At 45.7% G+C, this 21,404-nt stretch overlaps 1 protein-coding gene across 1 annotated transcript; it reads right to left on the minus strand.

Moving 5' to 3' along the window:
- Window positions 1-2,360: 2,360 nt before the first annotated feature.
- On the minus strand, window positions 2,361-3,071 carry AtWU_04894 (uncharacterized protein; the record flags this gene model as incomplete). Its single annotated transcript, XM_035500005.1, has 1 exon — window positions 2,361-3,071. The coding sequence occupies one exon, from the start codon at window positions 3,069-3,071 to the stop codon at window positions 2,361-2,363; it is 711 nt and encodes a 236-aa protein (XP_035355898.1).
- Window positions 3,072-21,404: the final 18,333 nt, after the last annotated feature.

Consider the following 21,404-nt stretch of genomic DNA (forward strand, 5'->3'; position numbering starts at 1 on the left):
GAAGCGAAGAAGAATAGAAGAAAAATAAATTAAAATAATTAATAATATCAAGAAAAGACTAAAAATAAGAAAAAAAGAAACGTTGAAAAACCTAGTAAGACATACATGCACAACCAAAACAAGCCAACCACTCATCCAAGCCCAACACCTCCATCTTGTCCAACCCACCTGATCGATTCCTCTTTTCCCTCCTTCCTTTTCATACAGCTGTATGTACGTAAGTATGTATATACGTATGATGTATTGTATGTACTATTCTACATGCCGAGAATTCCATCCATGGCCTGTGCATCCACATCATGCAGTAAGTAATCCTCATTATCTGCAACAAAAATCCTTCCATCCACCCCACCCATCCGCCTAAATGAATAACCATTTGTAGGTTTTATGTATGTACGTGAATGATAGGTTAAGTTAGACCAGGTCAGGTTACACCTCTCTTTTCAATTTCCTATTCCTATTTTCTTTCCTGCTTTGCTTTGGGTTTGACTTTCATGTACGTTCGGGATCTGAAAAAAAATCCTTCGATCAGCATGAATTCGTCTGCAGACTAGACTAGAATTTTCTTTCCCACGCGTCGTTCTCTTTTCGTCTACTTGGGTCTGTCTACCTGTCATGTCTCGGATTGTAAGTAAGGTAAGTATTCTGGGTTGGTGAGGTGAGGGGGGTCGGCGATTGGTTGGTTCCATTTCTTTCTTTTCTTTCTTTCTTTGGATTCTATTTTCTCGTATTGTCTAGATTGGGGTGTGTGTATGTATACTATGCTTGGAGTATTAGTATTACGGTGTATAATATCGAGTAGAAATAGGAAGAATTGGACTTGGCTGGTTAGTATGTGGGATATGTATACATAGAATATATAAGTTAGACATTAAGTATACTAAACACTGTCATGAGATAAACATGTGAATGTTAGCTATCTATCTAGCTATCATCCCAGTTCTGTCAACCCATATAAGATCAACCATATAAGCGAGGATATTAGACATATAGTGAAACCCCCACTATGTGGCTATGGTGGAGAACAAAGCTCCTCTATTATTTTTTGACTATAGATTGGGTAGCTTGGGGTTGTAGTGGATGCTAGTCATACTAATTATTGTAGTGCATATATTACTATAATACACTTGGATATTAATATCACATGGTACTTGTCCATACTCGCATACGTTGGTAGAGGGTAAAGTATTCCTAACACAATGGCTTAATGCGCTATTTAAAGATAATCTCAACTACTACCATTTCACTTGTACGTATGACAGATTGTCAAGTGCCCAGCCAGGTGCAGAGGAAACAAGTAGATAAGTCAGATAGACACTCCGTCAGTCTACAACTTGTGTATTATTCCGTCTCCCAATCTCACTGATATATTCATCAAGGTATACTCAGGTATAACACTATACTTATTTTCGCTACACTGATAGTCAGCATTTATGTCAATACTTCAAAGCATCTACAACCCACGTCTCCCCCATAAAGCCTCTCTCAGGCAAAAGTAAATATACGGTTCTACCCTTGAGTATAAAAAATGGTCTAAACCACTGTCATTCCATTTGGACATGGCGTATGGAGTTGACTTACACTACAACTAAGTCTTCTAGTTGCAGCATACTTCACTATCTGTAATCACAATACACACTATACATAAAATACCGTATCTAACACACTCACCCCCGTAACCATACGTACCACTCACTACCTCTCGGCCATCGGACATAAGTGCCAAAAGAGTTTATGACAACAGAGTGGGCAGGCTTCCTTACAGTATGGCCTGATCCGCGGCTGGGAAATCCCATGGTGTAATTATTCGCGCATTCATTCATGCGTTCCTCTACGCTTGTTCCTTACAACACAGATAGATAGAAAGAATAATTCGGTTATATTGATGATTGTCCATAGTCCCAGTAGTTGTTATTTCCGTAGCCAACCCTTTCAAAGGTGTTAAAAACAAAAAAGTGATGAGAACCAACCCACCCTTAGCCATGTGTGTAAGATGCATGTATGCAAGCAAAGATCAGATAGCCTCCCAAGTAGTAGTAGTAATAGTAACATAACATGCTGAATTGTGCCGACGTAAAGAGCGAAATGAAATTTGACAAAAGAAATAAAGAGAAATGAGGATAGAAAGAGGATAGGATAGGAGAAGAAGGGGGAAATCGAGGAATTAAACAGAGAGGTATCTTCAGACGGCCGTGAGTTGTATCAGAGAATTTCCAGATAAAATATAGAAAAATGAAAACAATTTTCAAAGACATCAAAATTGTCGAGTCGGATGGTCATTAGGAAAGAGTGAGGAAGTGGAGGTGTGTGAAGGAGGGTCTTTTTTCCCCCTCGTCTTTTCTTTTTTTTTATTTTCTCCTTCACCTGGGTATGCGTCTTCTGAGAACTTCCTCTTTCGACTCACGCATCCATGGATACCATATCCCCACCCAGTCAACCACACCGAATCGCGGGGCCCCCGATTCAGCGGCAAGACCCGCTCCCTCACGAAGAAAGTCACCGTCACGGAGACGCCGTTGCTCTCGCAAGGTTGGGCACTTCTTTTCTTTGATGAAGCGATAGAATTTGCATTGGATACCCTGGAAGCCCCGGCGCTGCCGGCTAGGGAATTGTTGGTTGAAGCTTTCACGTACTTCTTTCCACTCTTGGCAGAGGTCCACGCGGTGGTACCAGATGAAGTACATTTCCTCTTCCTCGTACTTCGGTCGAGGAGGTCGACGTCGCTCTGGAGCATTGCTGGAGCTGCTGGAAACCGAGTCATATCGCTCTCGCGAGTATGCGCCAGGCGATGACTCGGCCGATCGAGGTCGATAAGGAAGAAATGCTGCGTCCTGGGATGATGCAGAACTCTCTGCGTAGGGGTGGTGGCCATCTGAGTAGGGGGAATAAAAGTATTGGTTGGGACTGGGAGGATATAGAGGCGACAGTTGTGGTCCTGGGTGGCTGTAATGCATCCGAGAGCTCGTACTTTCTCTCTCTGATGATGGATTCAATAGAGAATCAATGGCCATGCGGCTTTGACGAGAAGCCGGCATGTAGTTTGCCTGTGGCCGCTCGTGAAGAGTCTCCATGGTAAATGTGTAATAACAGCGATGATAACAATAGACGCTTTAGTGGTGTGTTTTTTTTTTTTTTTTTTTCCTCCTTGGGAAGAGAAGATGATGTTCCAGTGGTAAGAGGGTGGAGGAAGTAGTGCGGAGACAAAAATAGTTGTTCCAGTGAAGGGAAGGAACAACCGCCAAAGGAGACCAAGTATATTTGACGAAGATGCAAGTAACGATGACTTCTCGCCCACAGTGAATCTGTTGGACTAACCAGAGGAGGCCAGCACCAAAGGGGGGTGGGTGGGGAGGAGTTTAAAAGAAATAAGAAATTTGGAAAATAGTAAGAGATTAAGAAGAAAAAAAAGGGAAGGAGTAAAAAATAAAAAATAAAAAAACAAATCAAAAATGTGACAGATGTTGGGTGTGTCTCTTTCAGCAAAGGCCGAAGGCGCTTCTACACAGTTGCACTACCTTACAACTGGTGTGTGCCTTGGTGAAAGAGAAAGGGAGCAAGAGGAGGAGGGAAAAAAACAAAAAATCTTGGGAGAGACAGAGGAAGTGACGTGGATAGGGTAGAAGGAGGAATGAGAAGCTTTGTTGAACCGATTAATTTCCCAGGACAAGCCAGTCCTTAAAGCATCGCCAACGCCGCACGAGACTCCCGGTTGGACTTTTAGTGAGGGCAATGGTGGCCAAGGGTCCCTGTTAGTTCTTCTTAACCCATGCAGCGTACCAAACCTCTGGGACTGCCTGGCCTGTAATAGAGGCCGAAGTGACTGCGCCCCCTGTCCGGTCGTGGGGAGAGTCACTCCTACGGCGGGTACACGACGGTGACCGGCGTGATGTGTAGCGCCTGCGCCAGCAGGGAGCTGCGAGGGTAGTATATTGGTTGGAAATGAGGAGAAAGCCTTGTAGGAGGGGAGGGCTGTTCGTCCACTGGTGGCAGTGGTAGTAGTAGTCTCCTGTTGTTGTTGCTGGGGTTTATTCTCGCGTCTGTTCCTTCAACCCTAGTCCATCTGCAAGCATGTCCTCACTCGCGGTGGCTGTAAAATAGTATACCGGTATTTATTTCGGCCGGTGATCCAGATGAACAAAATAGATAGCAGTGAATAGTAATAAGATAGGAACCAAAATAGAAAAGATTCAAAAAACAATAGCAGCAACCAGGCCTTATATGCAAGGATATAGTATCGTCTGGAAACCCGTCAAGCACCAGAAGGATTCGCCACTTATTTTCAACGCCAGATGGATCCTCAGCATTCAGAATGATGAACTGCAGGAGAGGATGAGCGAGGATAAAAAGAAAACGACTGGATGAAAGAATGGCATCCGATGGATTGGATGGTTCAACAAGTGGAGATCGCGACAGGGTCACGTTGGCAGACCGACGACGTGCAGGGCCAGACTGGACGCTTGAGGGAGGTTAGTTTAGAGAGGGTCACCGTTGGATCGGGTAATTAATCGGGGCTTGCTGTAATTTATGATCTGGTTCGGATTTTCCTATGATTTTCCTTATTTTTATTCGGGCTTCTTATTTTCTTTTTTTTTCTTTTTTTTTTATTTCCTTCCATTTTTTTTAAATTCTCTGGTTTTATTTTTATCTTTTTCTTCCTGATGTAGTTTTCATTCCTAGTTTATTTCGAATCTGGGTTCCAACTCCACTCTCTTTCTCCTTCGTCTTTTTCTTTACCCCTCAGATTCCGGCTTGGCCAGTTCGTGCACTGTGCAGATTAGATATCAGAAAAGTCAATGTGGAATGAGGCCGTAATGAAGAATCCACAATCAAGCGAAAGCGTAAATAAAAGTTTTTTTTCTTCTCTGAAAAAGAAAAAAAAAGTGTGACGAAGGGAAAAGTGACGGAAGGAAGGAAGGGCCAAGGGAACAGGAATCGATCCTGATAAAACTGCCTAAAAAAAACCACCCCCAAGATTAGGTTCTCGAAGAACAAAGACGAAGAACGAGGAGTAAGAGTGAGTAGCATAGTAACTGCTAATTCAAAACACCCAGTCAGTTAACGACGATAGTAATATAATAGGGATGAATAATAAGAATAATCAAAATCAAACTCATAATAATGATATGATAATGATCGCTTGGGGTCCGGGCCAAATTGACGACAAGCTTAATGGGTCCGGGTCATTCAAATCGTCGACCCAGCTAACTAACTAACAACTACACTACTGACACTACATCGCACAAGTTATCATTGTACTTACCCTTAACCCTATTTAGTAGTTTGGCAACTGCCACGGATATGAAGAAGAAGAAGATGATGATGATGATGACACCATCCTCAACTTGCCAGCCAACAACGCGCCCTACCCTCTCTTGTCTCTTTTTTTCTTACTTACCTCTGGGCGGAGGATTGGCCACGCGGGGAGTGAGGGGGAGCAGGCCTTCGAAAAGAGCCATCTGCATGAGCGTCATGTACACAATCAGTCAAATCCCTCCCTCCCACACACACACACACTACTACTACCCCCCATGTCAATTCTCCTCATCGGCCCCCAAATCTTTCTGCACTATCCCCATTCATTCACCCATTCCTTTGCCCCAGTACCATGGGCTCGTTACTCTGCTTTCTTCTGGCACATGCAGATTCTAGTTCCAACGCGCAGGTCTCGGTATGGCTGGGACACACCCTCACACTCACACACGCTCCAGCCTATCAGCATAATTACAAATTCCGGAAGGATGGCCGCGGACTAAGGAGCAATAATAAAATTTAGAATAATAATAATATAATAATAATAAACAATAACCATACGATAATAATAAAATTTAACACCGAGCAATCAGAAAATTGAACACAAAATAATAAAATAAAAAAAAAGCGTTCTGGAAAAATGTGGTACGTATGTATCATAAGGCGAAAGAGCCAGTCAGCCCTTCTAAACTGAGTATGTATTAGTCCCCACGTTTGGGTAAGTAAGTAACTCAGTAAGTCCCTACCTGCCATTATTCAGGCTCTTGGCTTACTACATACTACTGACTGATTGAACTGAAAGTGATCTCAGCCAACCGCAAATTGGTTACTGCTTTTGTCAAAGATGTACATTAAAGTGGGTTGAGTGAGAGAGCGATCAAGTATGCCCTTTACCTAAAACTCTCTAGATAGATAGATAATCACCTACTGATCGATTGACTGACTTGCTTGCTGAAGAATGTGTCAAACCGTGTTATGCGTAACAGAGTTACGCCAGCAAGGGCTTTTTCTCGTATTTATATTCCCCACCATTTGCATTCCGCAGTAGCTACTTTTACTACTACGTACTAAGCTAATAAACTACTAAGGAAGGGAAATGTTAATGCGGTCGTAATAAATGACTCGGTTTTTGCCTTCTCTTTGGTTCAAATTCACCTGGAAATATTTGACGCACGATCTGCCCGCGGCGAGGAGTTCAAGAGACACATACCTTTCCTTCCTTTCATTCATCCATCCTTCCTCCTAGGAGTCTATCTATTAGAAATAAGATATTTAGGGATTTGATTTGATCTAACTGGACACCATCTAACAAATAATACGTAGTAACCACAAACCGAAACCCCGAAAGAAGACTTAATCAGAAAGGAAAAATAAATTCCTCGAAAAAGAAGAACGCCGTCATTCGGCCGTAATACATCACACATACTCAAATAAATAACTTACGCCGCCCACAACATGCAGCCCTGCCATTGCATGAGAAAAGGCCAAGACGAAAAAAATAAAAAAGTCATTTCAGTTCCCCGAACCTGATAGGTCGTTCCAAGGCTGCAAGACGGGTCGACCGAAACGAAGCATTGCAGGGTTCATTTTTTTTCTTTTGCAATTTCCAAGCCTTTTCAGATTGATTTTCGGACGCTGGCGGGAAAAACATCAGACGACACAACATCCACTCAACTACCCATAGCTGGCTGGGGGGCAGAGAGACCGGGAGAGAGGGGAGTGGGTTTGTGTGGCCCGGAGCTAGTTTCGTTTTGTGTGCTGTGCTTGCTGCTGCTGCTGTACTCCACAAGCAATCTTCATCTTGTACTTATCTACATTGGGATTGGGGATGGGGGGGTGAGTGTGTGTGTGGAGCCGTGGGAGGCTAGTTAGTTAGGTTAGTTAGCTTAGGATTGTGTCCGCGGTGGGTTTAGTAGTCCACTGTTCGCTCCGAGCCTCTCTTTCTCTCTTACTTTCTCTGTTTTGAGTATGACTCCAGTCTCTTTTTCTTACCCTCCTAGTATAGATAGAGAGATAGTATCTACTTAGACTAAATTAAATTACCTTACTACTATCTCTGGAGAGATGGACATGTTCGAGACCCATACGTCGCTCGTTCGCTCACTGAAAGATGTCAATAGCGATTGATTCATTTGGAATGAATCCGGTTGTGTTCGGGTTACTTTACTAGTTTCGTTTTATTTTTTTCCCCTACTACTATCTATCTATCTACGTAGTTATCTGTCAGTAATGAATGATTAATTCGAATGGCTAGCCCAATCTAATCACTCGAGCGTGGTCGCCGACCTTACTTTTTTTTTTCTTTTCTTTTTTTATCTACTCGGAGAAATAAATAATGATACAGAAAAAGGGGGGGTTGTGTAGTATGGTAGTGGTGTAGGTTATGGAAAAGAAACGAACGAACGCAACGGGATTATACGGGAGTCACGCAAGACTAAAAATGTGACTGACTTGACTGACTGACTTTACTTGACTTGTCGGTGGGAAGATCCTTAGTTAGCAGGAAGCAAGGTCAATCTTTTCTCTCTCTACTACTGATTTTCTTATTTTTCGATTTGTTTATTATTATTGTGATTATTTTTTTCGGGGACGCTAGTTGGCATATGGAACAATCCTTCATTCGATTTCTACACCTCACCTCGCAAAGTAAACGGAAAAGGAAAAAGTAATGAAACCCGAGAAGAATAAGAAAATAAAAAACAAAAATAAGCAGAAGAGAAGAAAAAAGAAAACATGGATGGGTAAAAGGATCACTGCAGGATTCGTGCAAGACCATCATCGTCCATCAGCAGGTGAGGATTTGGAGCAGAAAAAACGGAATGAGCAGTCAGTGAATGAGAGGAAGAAGAAGAAGGGGGGGGAAGGGGAAGCCAGAGCCAGCCTGAGGGAGGGCAAGGAGGGAGGGAGGGGGGGAAAAGGAAGCCGGCGAAGCAAGCCAACAGAAAGGCCGTAATGGGCCGCGTTTATTGGGCGCGGAATAGAGTCAGCAACCCAACCTGCAGTGGCTTTGCTAGCGTACCGTTGTGTCGGGACGGGTTTACGAATAGGATCGAGGCTCTAACGCTGTCTGGCTCTTATGGTCTCAGATTGCGCAGGGCCATTGCTGAAGGACAGGCGACCTGACAGCCAAGCGGGAGACACGATGTGTGTGGGTCCGAGCCTTAGTACCGGGGGGAAAAAAAGGGAGGGGGTGGAAATTGGAATGGGAGAAATTTCAAAAAAATTTAAAAATAATCTAATATTAATAAAAAAAGTAACAAGAAAAAAAAGGTAAATGGACACGCAGAGAACAAATGCTGGAATAGGGAAAAGTACACAAAGAGCCTAACTAACCAACTACTTATTACTATGGACTAAAGAGGAGGGCCATGGGATGGATGGCCCCAACCTAGCTTAAGGGATTAGCCATGACTGACTGACTGACTGCGTGAGGCCACCATCACCACTACCACAACCACAATGATTAGTATCCTCGATCCTTCTGAATTTCTTATTTTCCTTCAATGCAATTGCTCGGTCGGCCGTTTTCAATAATAATCTCATTCTTAATACTAAGTTTTAGAGATGATGGTCCACTTTGAAGAAGTAAACCACGGGTAACCAAACTAGGTAATCGAGGTACTTACCTTTTAGTGATTATTTGCCGTTCCTGTCGACGATAAAAATCATCCCGAACAGAACCGCGCGGTCCAGATAACAATCTGCAGACCTTTGCCAACACATCCTCTGCAGCCGTGAGACGATCGCCTGCCCCCTCCTTATTCGATACTTGAATTTCCAGATGATCTCATCTGTCGGTTACGACGTAGTACTTTGCGCGATGATTTGAATGTATGTAATGAATCCCCAAAAGACAGGGTATGTAGCCTGTTTTTTTCTTTCCTTTCTCATTTGCCTTTTTTATTTAATTTTTCCTATCCCACCCACTTCTTGATCGGTACGTAGTAGCATCTCCATCCTCGATTTGCGACTGGCGACACGGCACAACTAAGGGGTATTGTATAAAACCCAGCAGGCCAAAATAGATTAAAGACCCTGCCATATAAGCTGAAGCCTAAGTTGCTTAGCCTACTTCGGTAATGATTACATCGTTTTTTTCTTTTTCTTCCAGAAGAAAAAGGTCAGCAGCCGTCTACGTTGACGGCATCATTACCACAACCTATTATAACCCCTTCGGTTGGCATTCAGTAATAGTTAATAGTAAGTGTTCATTATTCAACCTCTCGGCGAAGAAGGAGGGGCGGGCTGAAGATCCGTGAAGGATTACCATCATTTGGCAAGTAAACGAGGGGACGAATCATAGCAGGGCCTGTTGCTCTCTTGGCGACCGAACTGCGATCTCACTCCGAAGCAAGTACCGCTGAAGGAACGATCTGGAGTAAATTCGTCAGCCTCCTTCAGGCCGGGCCTGACTGACATCCTCAAACCCACTAGTTGCCGCGGATTTGAATCCGCCACTGTCAAAAGACTAGCCGACCCATTTATTGTCTTGGGAGGATCCATCCTGGGTTGAGCACGGTGGTATGTTTGGGGGCGCATTTTTTCTGTTTTAAGTCTGAGGAAGTTTTAGTAGCAAAGCACAAGACAAGTAGCCTAGTCGAAGACGACGCGGCGGGGCTCGGGGATGACGATCCGGGACGGACGAGTCTGGAGCGAGAGAGAGGAATTGAGAATTGATTGAGAGACAACGGGGAAGCCCGATTTGGAAGGACTCTCTTTTTCTGTGTGAGAGAGAGAGACCCGGTCGGTAAGGTAATTAGCTTACGAGGGATCATCCATGAAAAGTAGGGGAAAAGAGGAGAAAAGAAAATAAATAAAAACAAAACACAAAAGTAACAAAAGATCGAAAGGAATAGGCAATGTTGACAGATCTGTTTTCTATGACTCAAAGAAGCAGGCTGGCTGGAGTTTCTCAGGTAGTAGATCTGATATCAGTATTATCAAAGTCATGCATATATCAGACATGTCGCACATGATGGCTGTAAGGAAGGCCGATGAAATCACCCTTCAAGGTCGGGTCGGGTGCCTCCATCGACCGTGCCTGACACCCACCCACAGGAGAAGGGTTGTTCTAGGCAAAGTGGGCCGTGGCCACAGCAGCAGCAGCAAGAAGCAGCAGTACTTACACAAATAAAGCAAATCTTGTACCCCCCACACTCAGCCGAGAAGTTCCCAGTTCCCACATCCTCAACCTGAAAAAGGACCCATGATGGCCAGGGAAAAAGGAGTGACAACCGATAATTGTGTCACTATCTCCACAACTCCGTATGGCGCCGATCGGCCCCGAACTCATCCTAATTAACTAGCGTAGACGAGCACACAAATCACGGGATGGGCTTCTTGCCAAATCACTCCAATTCTCGTATCTCTCGCTTTTGAATTCCGGTGTGTGTGTCTGAGCTATTATGGTGAAGAGAATGAATGGGGGTTCGGTTCATCGTATTTCGTATAAGAAATTGATATAGAGTGCTAGTATAGTAGTAAAAGATGGTGGTGTAGTAGCCGTTATCCTTCACTTATCTTTTCATGCTAGTCGAGTCAATCAGCAGCACGCGCCCCCAAACCTTTCTAGCCTTTTCTCCAATCTTCTTTCTCCCTACGCTTTCCCTTTCCTTCAGCTCCCCTCGAGTCCATTAGCTTGGCATCGCAGGGAAAAGCCAAGACGATTACAGTTTCATTAAGTGGACCATTCGAAAACGGCAAGGTTCCATCGGCAGCTTATCAGCTAGTAGCTGTATCGAAATTCAAGTGCGAAACACCACCCTAAATAAAGGGCGGAGGCAGCCTCGGCCATGACTTACTGTACGAGGCAACAAAAAAAATTTACCCAAAATCGGATGGCCACTTTTCTTCTTCTTCCTCCTCTTCTTCTGCTCCATATGACAAGGGGACTTGTATGGTGCCAGTTAGTAGTATTATTAGGGCCTGGACATCGTTAGTTCCAGGTTTCAACTGATGCAATGCTACACGGCGTATTGGAGCCGAACGAAGATTGGCTGAGGGTCAGAATTGCGGCACAGTCAATCTGCGCAAGCTCCAAACCCAACTCAGGCGCGTAGCATATCCTCTTGGCTTTTACCCCATGCAAGTTGTTCGAGCATATGACTCTGGCAAGTGAGCTAACTAGTCCATCACCCGCTTAATGATCTGGATGATATGCGTACGCGCATGCGCTCAGGCAGAAAGCGAGGGGAAGGTTCCGAGGAAATAACAACCATTTTCTCCGTCTGCAATATGATGGGCAGACCGCCAGAAAGTCTAAGACTCAAAAAATTGAAAATCGAAAAGAAAAAAAAGGCGGATGATCATCCGTCTGTCAGCGCCCGTTGTAGATCCTATCCCGGAGTGTCACAGATTCCTTCGTCCCCAGCTCTCTGCTCCGTACAAGAGAGACAGGAGAACTAACTAACCTGACTTGAGTGGAGAGGGTACTCTGGGGCATAGTCTCCATTGAGGACAAGCTGGTCACTGCTTGCTCTACGGCAGCTAGCAAGTAGCAACAAAAGGTCGCACTTGCTGCAACGATGAGTGATTCCAGACAAGGTACTAGCTAGACGACAACAATAACTTCTACTACTAGCTCTCTTGCTGCCACGTCCCCCGACGGGCGACCCTCACCTGTTCTGCCTTAGTTCCCACCATCTTCTCCTCATCCGACGCGTAGCCGCAGCTGCGTTCGGTCACGTGAGGGTTCATCGCCGGGGAAGTCAGGCAGACAACCTATGACGAAGGGCCATTTTAATTAATGGCGGAGCTCGGCAGGTCAGTAGTTGGCTCGTTCCAGCATGTCGCAATCCTCGGTGGTGGAGACCAAGGCGAAGAGAACAAAGAAAGTGGGCGGCAGGGATCAATTCCATTCCAGCAATCGACGTCGAGCACGCCAGGACACTGACTCGTAAGAAATTACACAACCGGGCGAGGGGGTGGATATTTTAGCCCATCCCATGTGTCTGGGACTGGGTTGGAATGGGCTGTGTAACTAATCGAATCCGGGATAACTTGTCTATAATCACATTCTTATTGAAGGTTATGCATCAGATGCAATGCAGTGATCATCTCCCTCGAGCGGTCAGGCAACTGTAGCACAGCGTTGCAGTTGCAGCGCCCATAGAGTGTTGGAGGTCGAGGTCTCAACAGGAATGGAAGGATTGATTAGGATCGTTGGCTAGAAATGACCTAGAAGTCAGAACGTTGCGGCTCAAGTTTGCAGCGCCGCCCAGGAGGTGGATGGCATTGCCTGGCAGCGCCAGATTTGGGCGCAAGAAGTGAGGCACAGCCGCGGCGCCTAGAGGCTGGTGTCTTAGTAGCAGCGCTACTACTAGCATCCTCAGGATTAGGCTAACGCCTGGGGGTCCAGCGGAACTCCGTACTACGAAGTACAACCGACCATCCTGCGTAATAATCCAAATGTAGTGATGCTGTCACTTGGTAGGTGAAACCAAATCGACCCCACTGGCACCTGCGGCGATAATATCCTGTTATACTAGTCAACCTGCAAGCGAGGTTAAGTGTAACTTATTGCTGGTCAGGGAGGTATGCAAAAAGACCAGCCTAGACAGCACACAAGTATGAAGTAATACCTTTCAGGGGCTATCCTAGCCATTCAACCCAGTGTTGAGTGCCCCGATCGGGAATCATTGCACGTTCTACATACCGAGTCCGGACACAGTAACTTAATGAAGGATGTTGTGATGATATTGTGTTGCCATTGTGCAACATATCGGAATATGTGCCGAGCCTCACCTGGTTTGGATCTTCCAGAAAGATCGATATGTTCCTGTATTGTGTACTACGTGGTGGCTTGAAGCCACCACCCTTCTTATACCATAGTTCCGTCAAAGCCACCGGCCCGTCATCGATCAAGGATCGCAACTCTAAGCTTGCCTCAGATTCCATTTCAGTGCGAAGATATTCACTACTTGCGAAATGAAGGAGTAGTCAATTGATGCATAGTGGATATATCAGGGGAAACAGTATAAAACATACACGTTTGTACTTACCGGAACGGACGGGAAGATCCCGTCGGGTTTAGTTACAGAGCCTTTTGGTCACTAACAACTTCCCCTCACCCCTTGACAAGGTAGTTGCAGTAGTAACCCATCCTTTCTGCCTCGCACAACAGCAAAAATGTCGCTGTCAAGGTCGTCAAGGCTCAACGGTGATGCGGCGTTGCACATGACGTTGCTTTCTTCTAATGGACCAATGCATGGAACCATGACGGTGGCTTAGATATGCTGCCTGGGGAGGGTCGACAGACAATGGCTTAGACGGCCAGGTCTATTCCTGCAGCCTCGTGTATCTCCTCTTCGCTGAGAACCACTCATAATGCTGAACACCGACCTGACTATTGATGGTCATATTGACCGTAACACTTGTTGTTGAGGATGCATCTTTGGTTTGAAGAAGCGGGGCCGCTGTTGGTATTCGAGGCAGTCAGAACAGAGGATGAAAGATGGGTGTGGACTAAAAGAGGCACCACACTTGGCCAGAGCTTCCGGGGCCTAAGGAAGGGGTGTCTTAATTCAGCTTGCAAACAATCCGACTGGACCATTCCTCTCCTCTAGAGTCTAGAGGCTATAGCGCCCCGTTTAGCCCAGATCAGATTTGCTGCGGACTGGATATGTCAGATGTCAATTAATTTAACAGCCCAATAAACTAACCACGAAGTGTGAAGCTGGAGTTGCATTCGCAACACGGAGCACTCTCCGAAGTGCTCTCGTTCTAGGGATAGTGTCAAAATTTAGCATCCTAAAGCTTAATCAAATGATTTGATTGCACAATTTTTACCCGACGGAATTACCGATCATTGGTAGACTTGACACTCTCGCCAAACCCTTTTCTTATCACGCCAATAGAACTGTATCATGTGTAATAATAATACAAATATTAATCTGGACTCTGGTATTCATTCCAGACGACGCCGACACTCGCCCGGAAGCGAGGTATTGTAATTAATTCTCTTTCCTGTCAGCAGATCAGTTTGGGGGAGTCTCATCATCAGCTGATGCTCCCTCTCGTCCTCTCGATAAGCAGTGACCACTGCGTTAGTGGTGATGCACAACGCCTCTTCCAATCATCAACCACATCACCTGAATCTCATTAGGCTGACTACCTCACATCAGCAATCTGTTGAACAGATCATCATGCAGAATCACCATGGGCCCCGCCTCTGCCTCCATTTTTTTCCCTTCCCTTCCCTCCCGTCTCCATAGTCCATTCATTCCGAGACCATTAGCCTCCACCGGACCGGATCGGGGCTGATCTAAATAGCGACCAAAAAAAGTTATCAGGCAGGCTATCCACCGAACGGCGACGCTAAGAGCCTTGGAAGGGGTTGGCACGGAGATCCGGCAGGAATATTCACGAGCACCTTTGGCAAAAGCCACGGGCATATTTGCCCATGATTATTGATTGGTGCCTGTCTAAGTTCTAGAAGACACTGCTCGGTCCGGGCGACAAATCCTTCGCTGCGGCAAAGGATTGTAGTCTACTGCGCTAGATGATATGAGCCGACCTTCTTTCTCATTGTGCGTGGTAGGATTTGAGACCACGTTCACCACGTTTGATCGCCAGGATCTGTGGCGTGGTGTTGGGTGAGATTGTCCGCGCCACCGTGTAGATATCCATACTTGAACTGTCCGTCAAGAGGATCCTCATCATTGATTGTTTACCCTTTTGAAATTGGCGCAGTTACTGATATTTGGTTCTGGTGGATCGACTATCTTGAAAAAGGAGCCCCCGCCTCTTTTCGTTCTCTCGTATTCAGAGCTTTTTTTTTTTTGTCCACAGTAGGTAATGTTCACGCACTGTGTCTCCTCTGTAAACTAAAAAATTTATCCGACCATGCTCATCACTTCCTTTTTACGTTTGTTTTTCTCTCTCTTCAAAGCTCCCTATAGGGATTCCCGCATTATTAAGCTCTGGGCTGCACCGGAGCCTGACTGCCAAGCCGCGGCCGGTTCAGATCCGCCGGCCTTGACGATAAGCTTCAGCTCCAGGTCCGAGGCCGCAGCCACGGCGGTGAAAATGGACACCGTCTGCCTCCATTCCTGCTGCCATTGACTTTTCGCCGCAATTACTTGGCTTATTGGTGGACTTTTGACGATGAAACTCAAACCGGCCTGTTTCTGATTGGTTGGCTTGTCTTACCCAGTTGGGAAATCTCGGTGATTAACCCTCGAAAATGCTAAACACCTAGTAAGTAGTAGATGGACATGTCGTAAGAGGGTGAGACCCTTACCTACTATTATAGGATATTTACTCGATCAAAATCTCTCATTATACGGAGCTGTGCAGGCAGGTTTGATGATTCTCCGGGAAGTTTCAGACTATGCTGATTGAAGGAGTCATTCAGCCTGTCTCGTTTGCCTTCAGCCTCATCCCTCTTTGAGCCCCCCCTCCTCTGCCCATTCCCTCAGGCACCGATGAATTTCTTACCCCTGCGCCTCGCAGCACGTGGGGCCAATTGCAACGAGCGCAGGCCTCACTTTCTCCCCGTCGTCCGCTGCATAGTATACTTAGTGGCGAACGCTATGCCTAGCAGGTCAAGTAGATGGCTTAGTATAGTAGTCAGAAGCGAGTAATCCATGCGCGATGCCGATTCCCGATACGTACGGATCCCGAGTCTGGCCGCGCCGTAAGGCAGACCCATTTTGTTTTGTTTCTTTAATTTAATTTTTATTTTTTTTTTCTGGTTTTCGGTCTACTGGGGAAAAGGATAAATTGCATGCCTCGGGACAAGACAATGAGATTGACACCTAATGTATGCGACAAGGAGTGGAAGCGCGAGACAAGATGCAGGCATCTTTCATTATTGCACATTGTGTTCGGCCGGACGACATTCCTGCAACCAATCAGCTTTACTCCGAGCCAATGATTGACATCTAAAGTAGCAGTCTAGACTGTCGTAGACGAGGATTTGCGGCGCAGTCGTTGTACATCTGTCCTGACGCTACGTGATGGAGTCGCTACGGAGAACGGAGACCAGCCAAGTCCTTAGAGTCCGGCGTTTAAAAGACTGAGTGGGGGTGAGGGGGGGAAGAGGAGAAGAAAGGAAGTACTCCGTATGTAGACGGTCTTTTGGCTAGCGTTCGGAATGGCTGTCCCCCGTCAATAGCTTATGACGGGTGCTATCGACCCTTTTGCTAACTACTAACTCCGACTTGGGACGTACTAGTGTTATTTGGTACCTACAGAGATGGTCCGCACACCGTAGATTGCTATACTAGTATGTGGTAGCTTACCTACTTCTTACTAATGTGGGTAAGTCAACTAAACGAAGTAAAGAAGTATGTACGCGTATATATGTATGTATGCATGTGCTCGACAACAATTTCATATCACAAGGGCGGTGCATCGTCAATCAGTCAGTCAGTCAGTCAGGATGATGTATGTCGGGGAGGAAGGGAAAGTGACTGGACTGGGCTACGGAGTACAGGAGGCTATAATTATCCCGACGCAAACCAATAATGATGCATACTATAGGATGATCGCGTCGATGACTTTCCCATTCCCCCAAGGGCCTTTTTTGGTTTACAGCCAGAATACATACTAGTGTGGGCCGCCATGGGAGCCAGAGAGGGAAGCATTGACCCCAGCAAGCTGGCCCCTGCCATGCAAGCAATCAGGCCTTCCCCTACAGTGACTCTGTTGAGTTAAGCCTGGCTGCAGCCCGGATGGGCCGGCGCGCTGTAAGGTCCGATACCATACCATACGCCTTCACTCACGGCCAATCCAAGCCGGTCGGCCGTTCGATCGACGTCGGCAAGCGAGATCGATTCCGCGTCTCAGACAACAACCCAAGAGTTAGTTGCTGCTGCTGCTAAACTAGTGTAGTTATTCTCTTCTCTCTCTCAGCCTGAGAGCAGTCACAGCCGGTGCGCCCGCCGCCTCTTCAGTGTCACGCTGGACTCACCCTAAATGGTGCCACGGGCAAAGCAAAGTACCTCCCCTAAAAGACGTACCCCAGGTAAGCTTACTCCTTGCTTACCACGCCTTAATCTTGACTGAAGAAATGCCTAACCGTTTTCATCCACTGAGTCAGTCAGGTACCAGCTCGAGCCAGCTTTTAACCTACGTAGGGCTTAAAAAGTAATATCTAAGCAACTGTGTTGAAAAGCTTCATGAATATTTTCATTGTTCAAGACATCCTCGGTTTTCTAAACCCACCGTGGACAGCGAGTGCAATTTCCCTCGCATTTTCCCCCTCTCCTCCTCCCAGCCTCGGGGACCATTTGCCAAACTTACCAGGGATACCAACCAGCCTACTCAGAAAACCCCTCAGCTGGACGGAACCTGCTCAAGGTTGCCTACTAATGCCCAACTATCACACCCTCTACCAGACTGTCGGGTCCATGGTGTAGTATTCGCGCTGCGAGAATCAGCCGGTGGCCTGCACTGATTGTCCCAGTTAATCTAATTTATTTTTTTTCGTCTCTTCTCGCACTCGCACAACTGGGGCTGCTGCTCCTGCATGGAGGCAGCCGGATTCCTGTCTCATCCCTCTCTTTCCGATCCATGTTCGTTGGGGTCATTCGTCTCCCTCGTCTGTTCGTCTGTTTTTTGACTCCGGAGTACTCTCGACCACCAACCCCCTCTCCTCTTCTACCCTCCAGCAGAGGTTATGGAGCCGCTCAAAAGACGGAATATTAATTTAGAGTAACACTAGATACTTACTACTCCTAACTCCGGACTGATACTAACTAGCGATTTTATCAACTAGGAGTAGTTTTGAACACGGTCATGCAGAATGCCTCACTCACCCACCATCCACACTCGTTTAGTTGACTTGCCTTACGTTCTAACCACCTCATCATTATTATTACTGACTTGGTAAATTGTTGACTTGACCTTCTTGGCTAAAGGAAACCCACGGAGGAGTCCTTCCCTTCCTTCCTTCGGTCCAGTCCTCGGACCACCCCCGGAGAACCCATGGTTTCTCCCCATTGCTAAGCATCTCTCAACCTCTGGTTCACCCGACTTTTCTTTTCACCAGCGAAACAAAAAATGCCAACCATCTACACGATCGCTAGAAGCCAAAACCCACCCCACACATCGTAGTAATACCAATGAGACATATCTCTCTTTCTCTCTCCCGTCATAGCAATTTCTCTTTGTTTCCCTTCTCGGTGATCTCCGTGCAAGTATCCACTTCGGAAAACAAGGCTAACCCCCCCGTTCTCGACCTTGTTTCGCAACTTGGCCCTTCTTTGTTCTCGACATACCCTAGGGTTGTATCCAGAATTGGCGGCGCGGGAGGGGAGAGAGCCCCAGAAAGATACATCCGTCTTTTTGTCTAGCCTAATTATTGCTTGCCAATAACCCAAGGATGCGTGCCTACCCTCTCTCGAAGTGGACACCAAAAACAGGCAGACAGAGACAGAGACAGCGACAGACAAGAACTGACAAGGCCAGCCGGCCGGCCGACCGACCGACCGACCGACTGACCCAGGATTGAGCACCGAATGGATTCGGTTAGTAACCATGGGTTTTGGACTCATTGTTGTTTCAGGCAATTTCCTTATAAGGTACTCCGTAGCGTGTTAGTAGTAGTATGTAGTTTTTAGTTTACATGGATGTATGTACACACGGGCAAGGCCCCGCGTGCTGCTTTGCTGTGCGGAGCAAAAAAAGCGATCGTCACTTTCCAACTAACTACTGACTTACTAACTAAACAATGTTCAACATCGGCTATTGTAAATACCTATATTTGTTGTGATATGATTGTCGTGTTCGTATAAACAAAACCATAGCAGACAGGATTATTATCGAATCTAGTGCAGAGTAAATAATTAAACTAAATAACTAGCTAGCTGGATATGTACCCTCCGACCGAGGTAAGTAACTACTGCGAGTCTGCGACAAACAATGACAAATACTACCTTCTTCTGCTGCTTCTTCCTTCCACTTCCCCGGCCTACCCTTTTCTTGGCCTCTCTTTCTATTCGCTTGCCATAATGAAAATATCCGGGGGTCGGTAGGTAGGTAACTAAGTACTACGTATCATCTAACTGCCATACTTGCTACTTACGGTAGTATCCATAGTGAGCACGAAAACTGCGATGTAAGGAGAAACGAATACCAAGATATTCGTCTTATCCCTTCTTCAGTCAACCTGATCCTTCATTAGTAGTATATTATGTATAACATACATAAGTAGATGATTTATGTCCCCTCTATCGACATAACTATGGTGTAGTAGTAGTAGTAGTCACATGCATCTAACTTGGTACTTCTACTACGTAGAGTAAGTAGGTAGGTAGGTGGGTAGATACTCAGGTATGTAGCAGTACATTTACATGTGAGAAGGTGCATACATAAGTACTTTCCATCTTGTGTACCCCTTCCCCTTTGCCCCCTTCCCCCTCTTTCTCACTACAGCCAGCATACATAAGTAGCGTAACATAACATACATACTAATGAGTTATTCAAGTCTAACCCAGGAAATGCATTGCAACTAAACCACAGTTCCCCCCCCTTTCTTCTTCTTCCCCGTACCGGAAGAGTATTAGTAGTAGTAGGAAGAGCATACCTAACAACCTACCTAGCTACTTACCGGTCCGAGATCCCGGTGCAGGCAGGCGGATACAGACACACACCTCGACCCAACATACACACACACAGTGCCCACATGCAACTCTGCAACTATGCATCATTCGAACCTGGCTGCAATGGCAGACAGACAGACAGACAGGTAGGTAGACAGGGTCCTACTAAATGGAGAATCATCGGTGATACTACCACTCCTACTATGCAGCATTATCACTCAAACCAAGTATGTCCTATGTACCATGTACTATGTAAGTACTCTATCCGCATGCATTCATGTCTGTCTCAGCCTACCATGCAACATAATGAAATGGAATGACCTCAGATAGATATATCTCCTCGGAGAAAGCACCCCCTTTACCCACAACTAGACTACATACATACTCACCCCCAGATAAGAACCCAGCAGACAAGACAGCCAAGCATCGCAAGCATCAAAACCAGCAACAGCACCAACAATGGCAACGCCTAATAAAGGGATAGGGGATATGTAGGGTACGATACACACATATGTAACTCACGAGTCATGACAAGAAGAAGAAAAAAAGCCCTGCAGAATGCAGATCATTTCACTGAAGGAGAGAAGAAGAAGAAGGAGAAGAATTAGGAAACAGTTTATTTTGAATCAGAATACTCCTAGGAGAGACTTTTTTCTGAATCAGAGGGGAAATAAAATTGAATCGGAGGGAAAAGTAGAGTCACATCACTCTACACAGAATGTTTGTCTTCGGGGTTTGAAAATTGAGGATATGTTGGGTTTGGAATGCTAGGTTTATGTATGTGTGTTGTGTATGCTGTGGTGGTTTTGACTTGGCTTGGCTTGGGTAATTGGAATGTTTGGATTGGAGATCGGTCTTTGGCGGGTTTTGGCAATGCTTGTGTGTGTGGGTGTTTGTTGGGGTTGAGAGGGAATAGGTCTGCTTCAGTGGAATGTGTATATTTGTGTCTGCTCTATTTTGGTATCTGTTCTCGACTTTGATGATTGACTATCCTGCTATTCTGCTTGGGAAGTTGTGATGGTCATTGAGATAAATGGAGAAGGGTTATTATACCCGTTATGTCCGAGGGCGGTTTCTTGGCGGTGTATGGTATTGTATACGTGTTATGTGTGGTGTATGGTTTCGTGTATTGGTATGTATTGCTCTGTACGGTTGATGGGCAGACCATTTTCTTGATGAAAGGCATAGTTGCGATGTTATGATTATCTGAAGAGCATTATAGCTTATTTGTTTGCTTCCTCAGGATGGTGCGGCGTGGCTGATGTAGTGTTGGTAGATCATGTATAATACTGCTCGATATATATTTCTCACTATATAATGTTCGGATATACTATCTACCAGGGTTGAGTTGAGTTATTTCTGTGGTTAGACATGGGATGGATTAAGACAAAGTACTGGCTTCTAAGTTCAATTATTATTTACTTTATTCAGCGAGGATCTATTTGTTGGACCTTCAAGTATTGACTGATAAGGGTCATTGAGGAGAAGACTAGACCATGCTGCTGTCTGCTGCCCTCAGCAAAGCTATTGGAAGCCATACCCCCTAGATCTTATTACCGCACACTAAAGCTCCGAAAGCTGCTGACATTATATCTTCATGCACGCCAT

The sequence above is a fragment of the Aspergillus tubingensis genome, assembly GCF_013340325.1.
Source record: "Aspergillus tubingensis WU-2223L DNA, scaffold_6, whole genome shotgun sequence".
Classification (NCBI taxonomy): domain Eukaryota; kingdom Fungi; phylum Ascomycota; class Eurotiomycetes; order Eurotiales; family Aspergillaceae; genus Aspergillus; species Aspergillus tubingensis.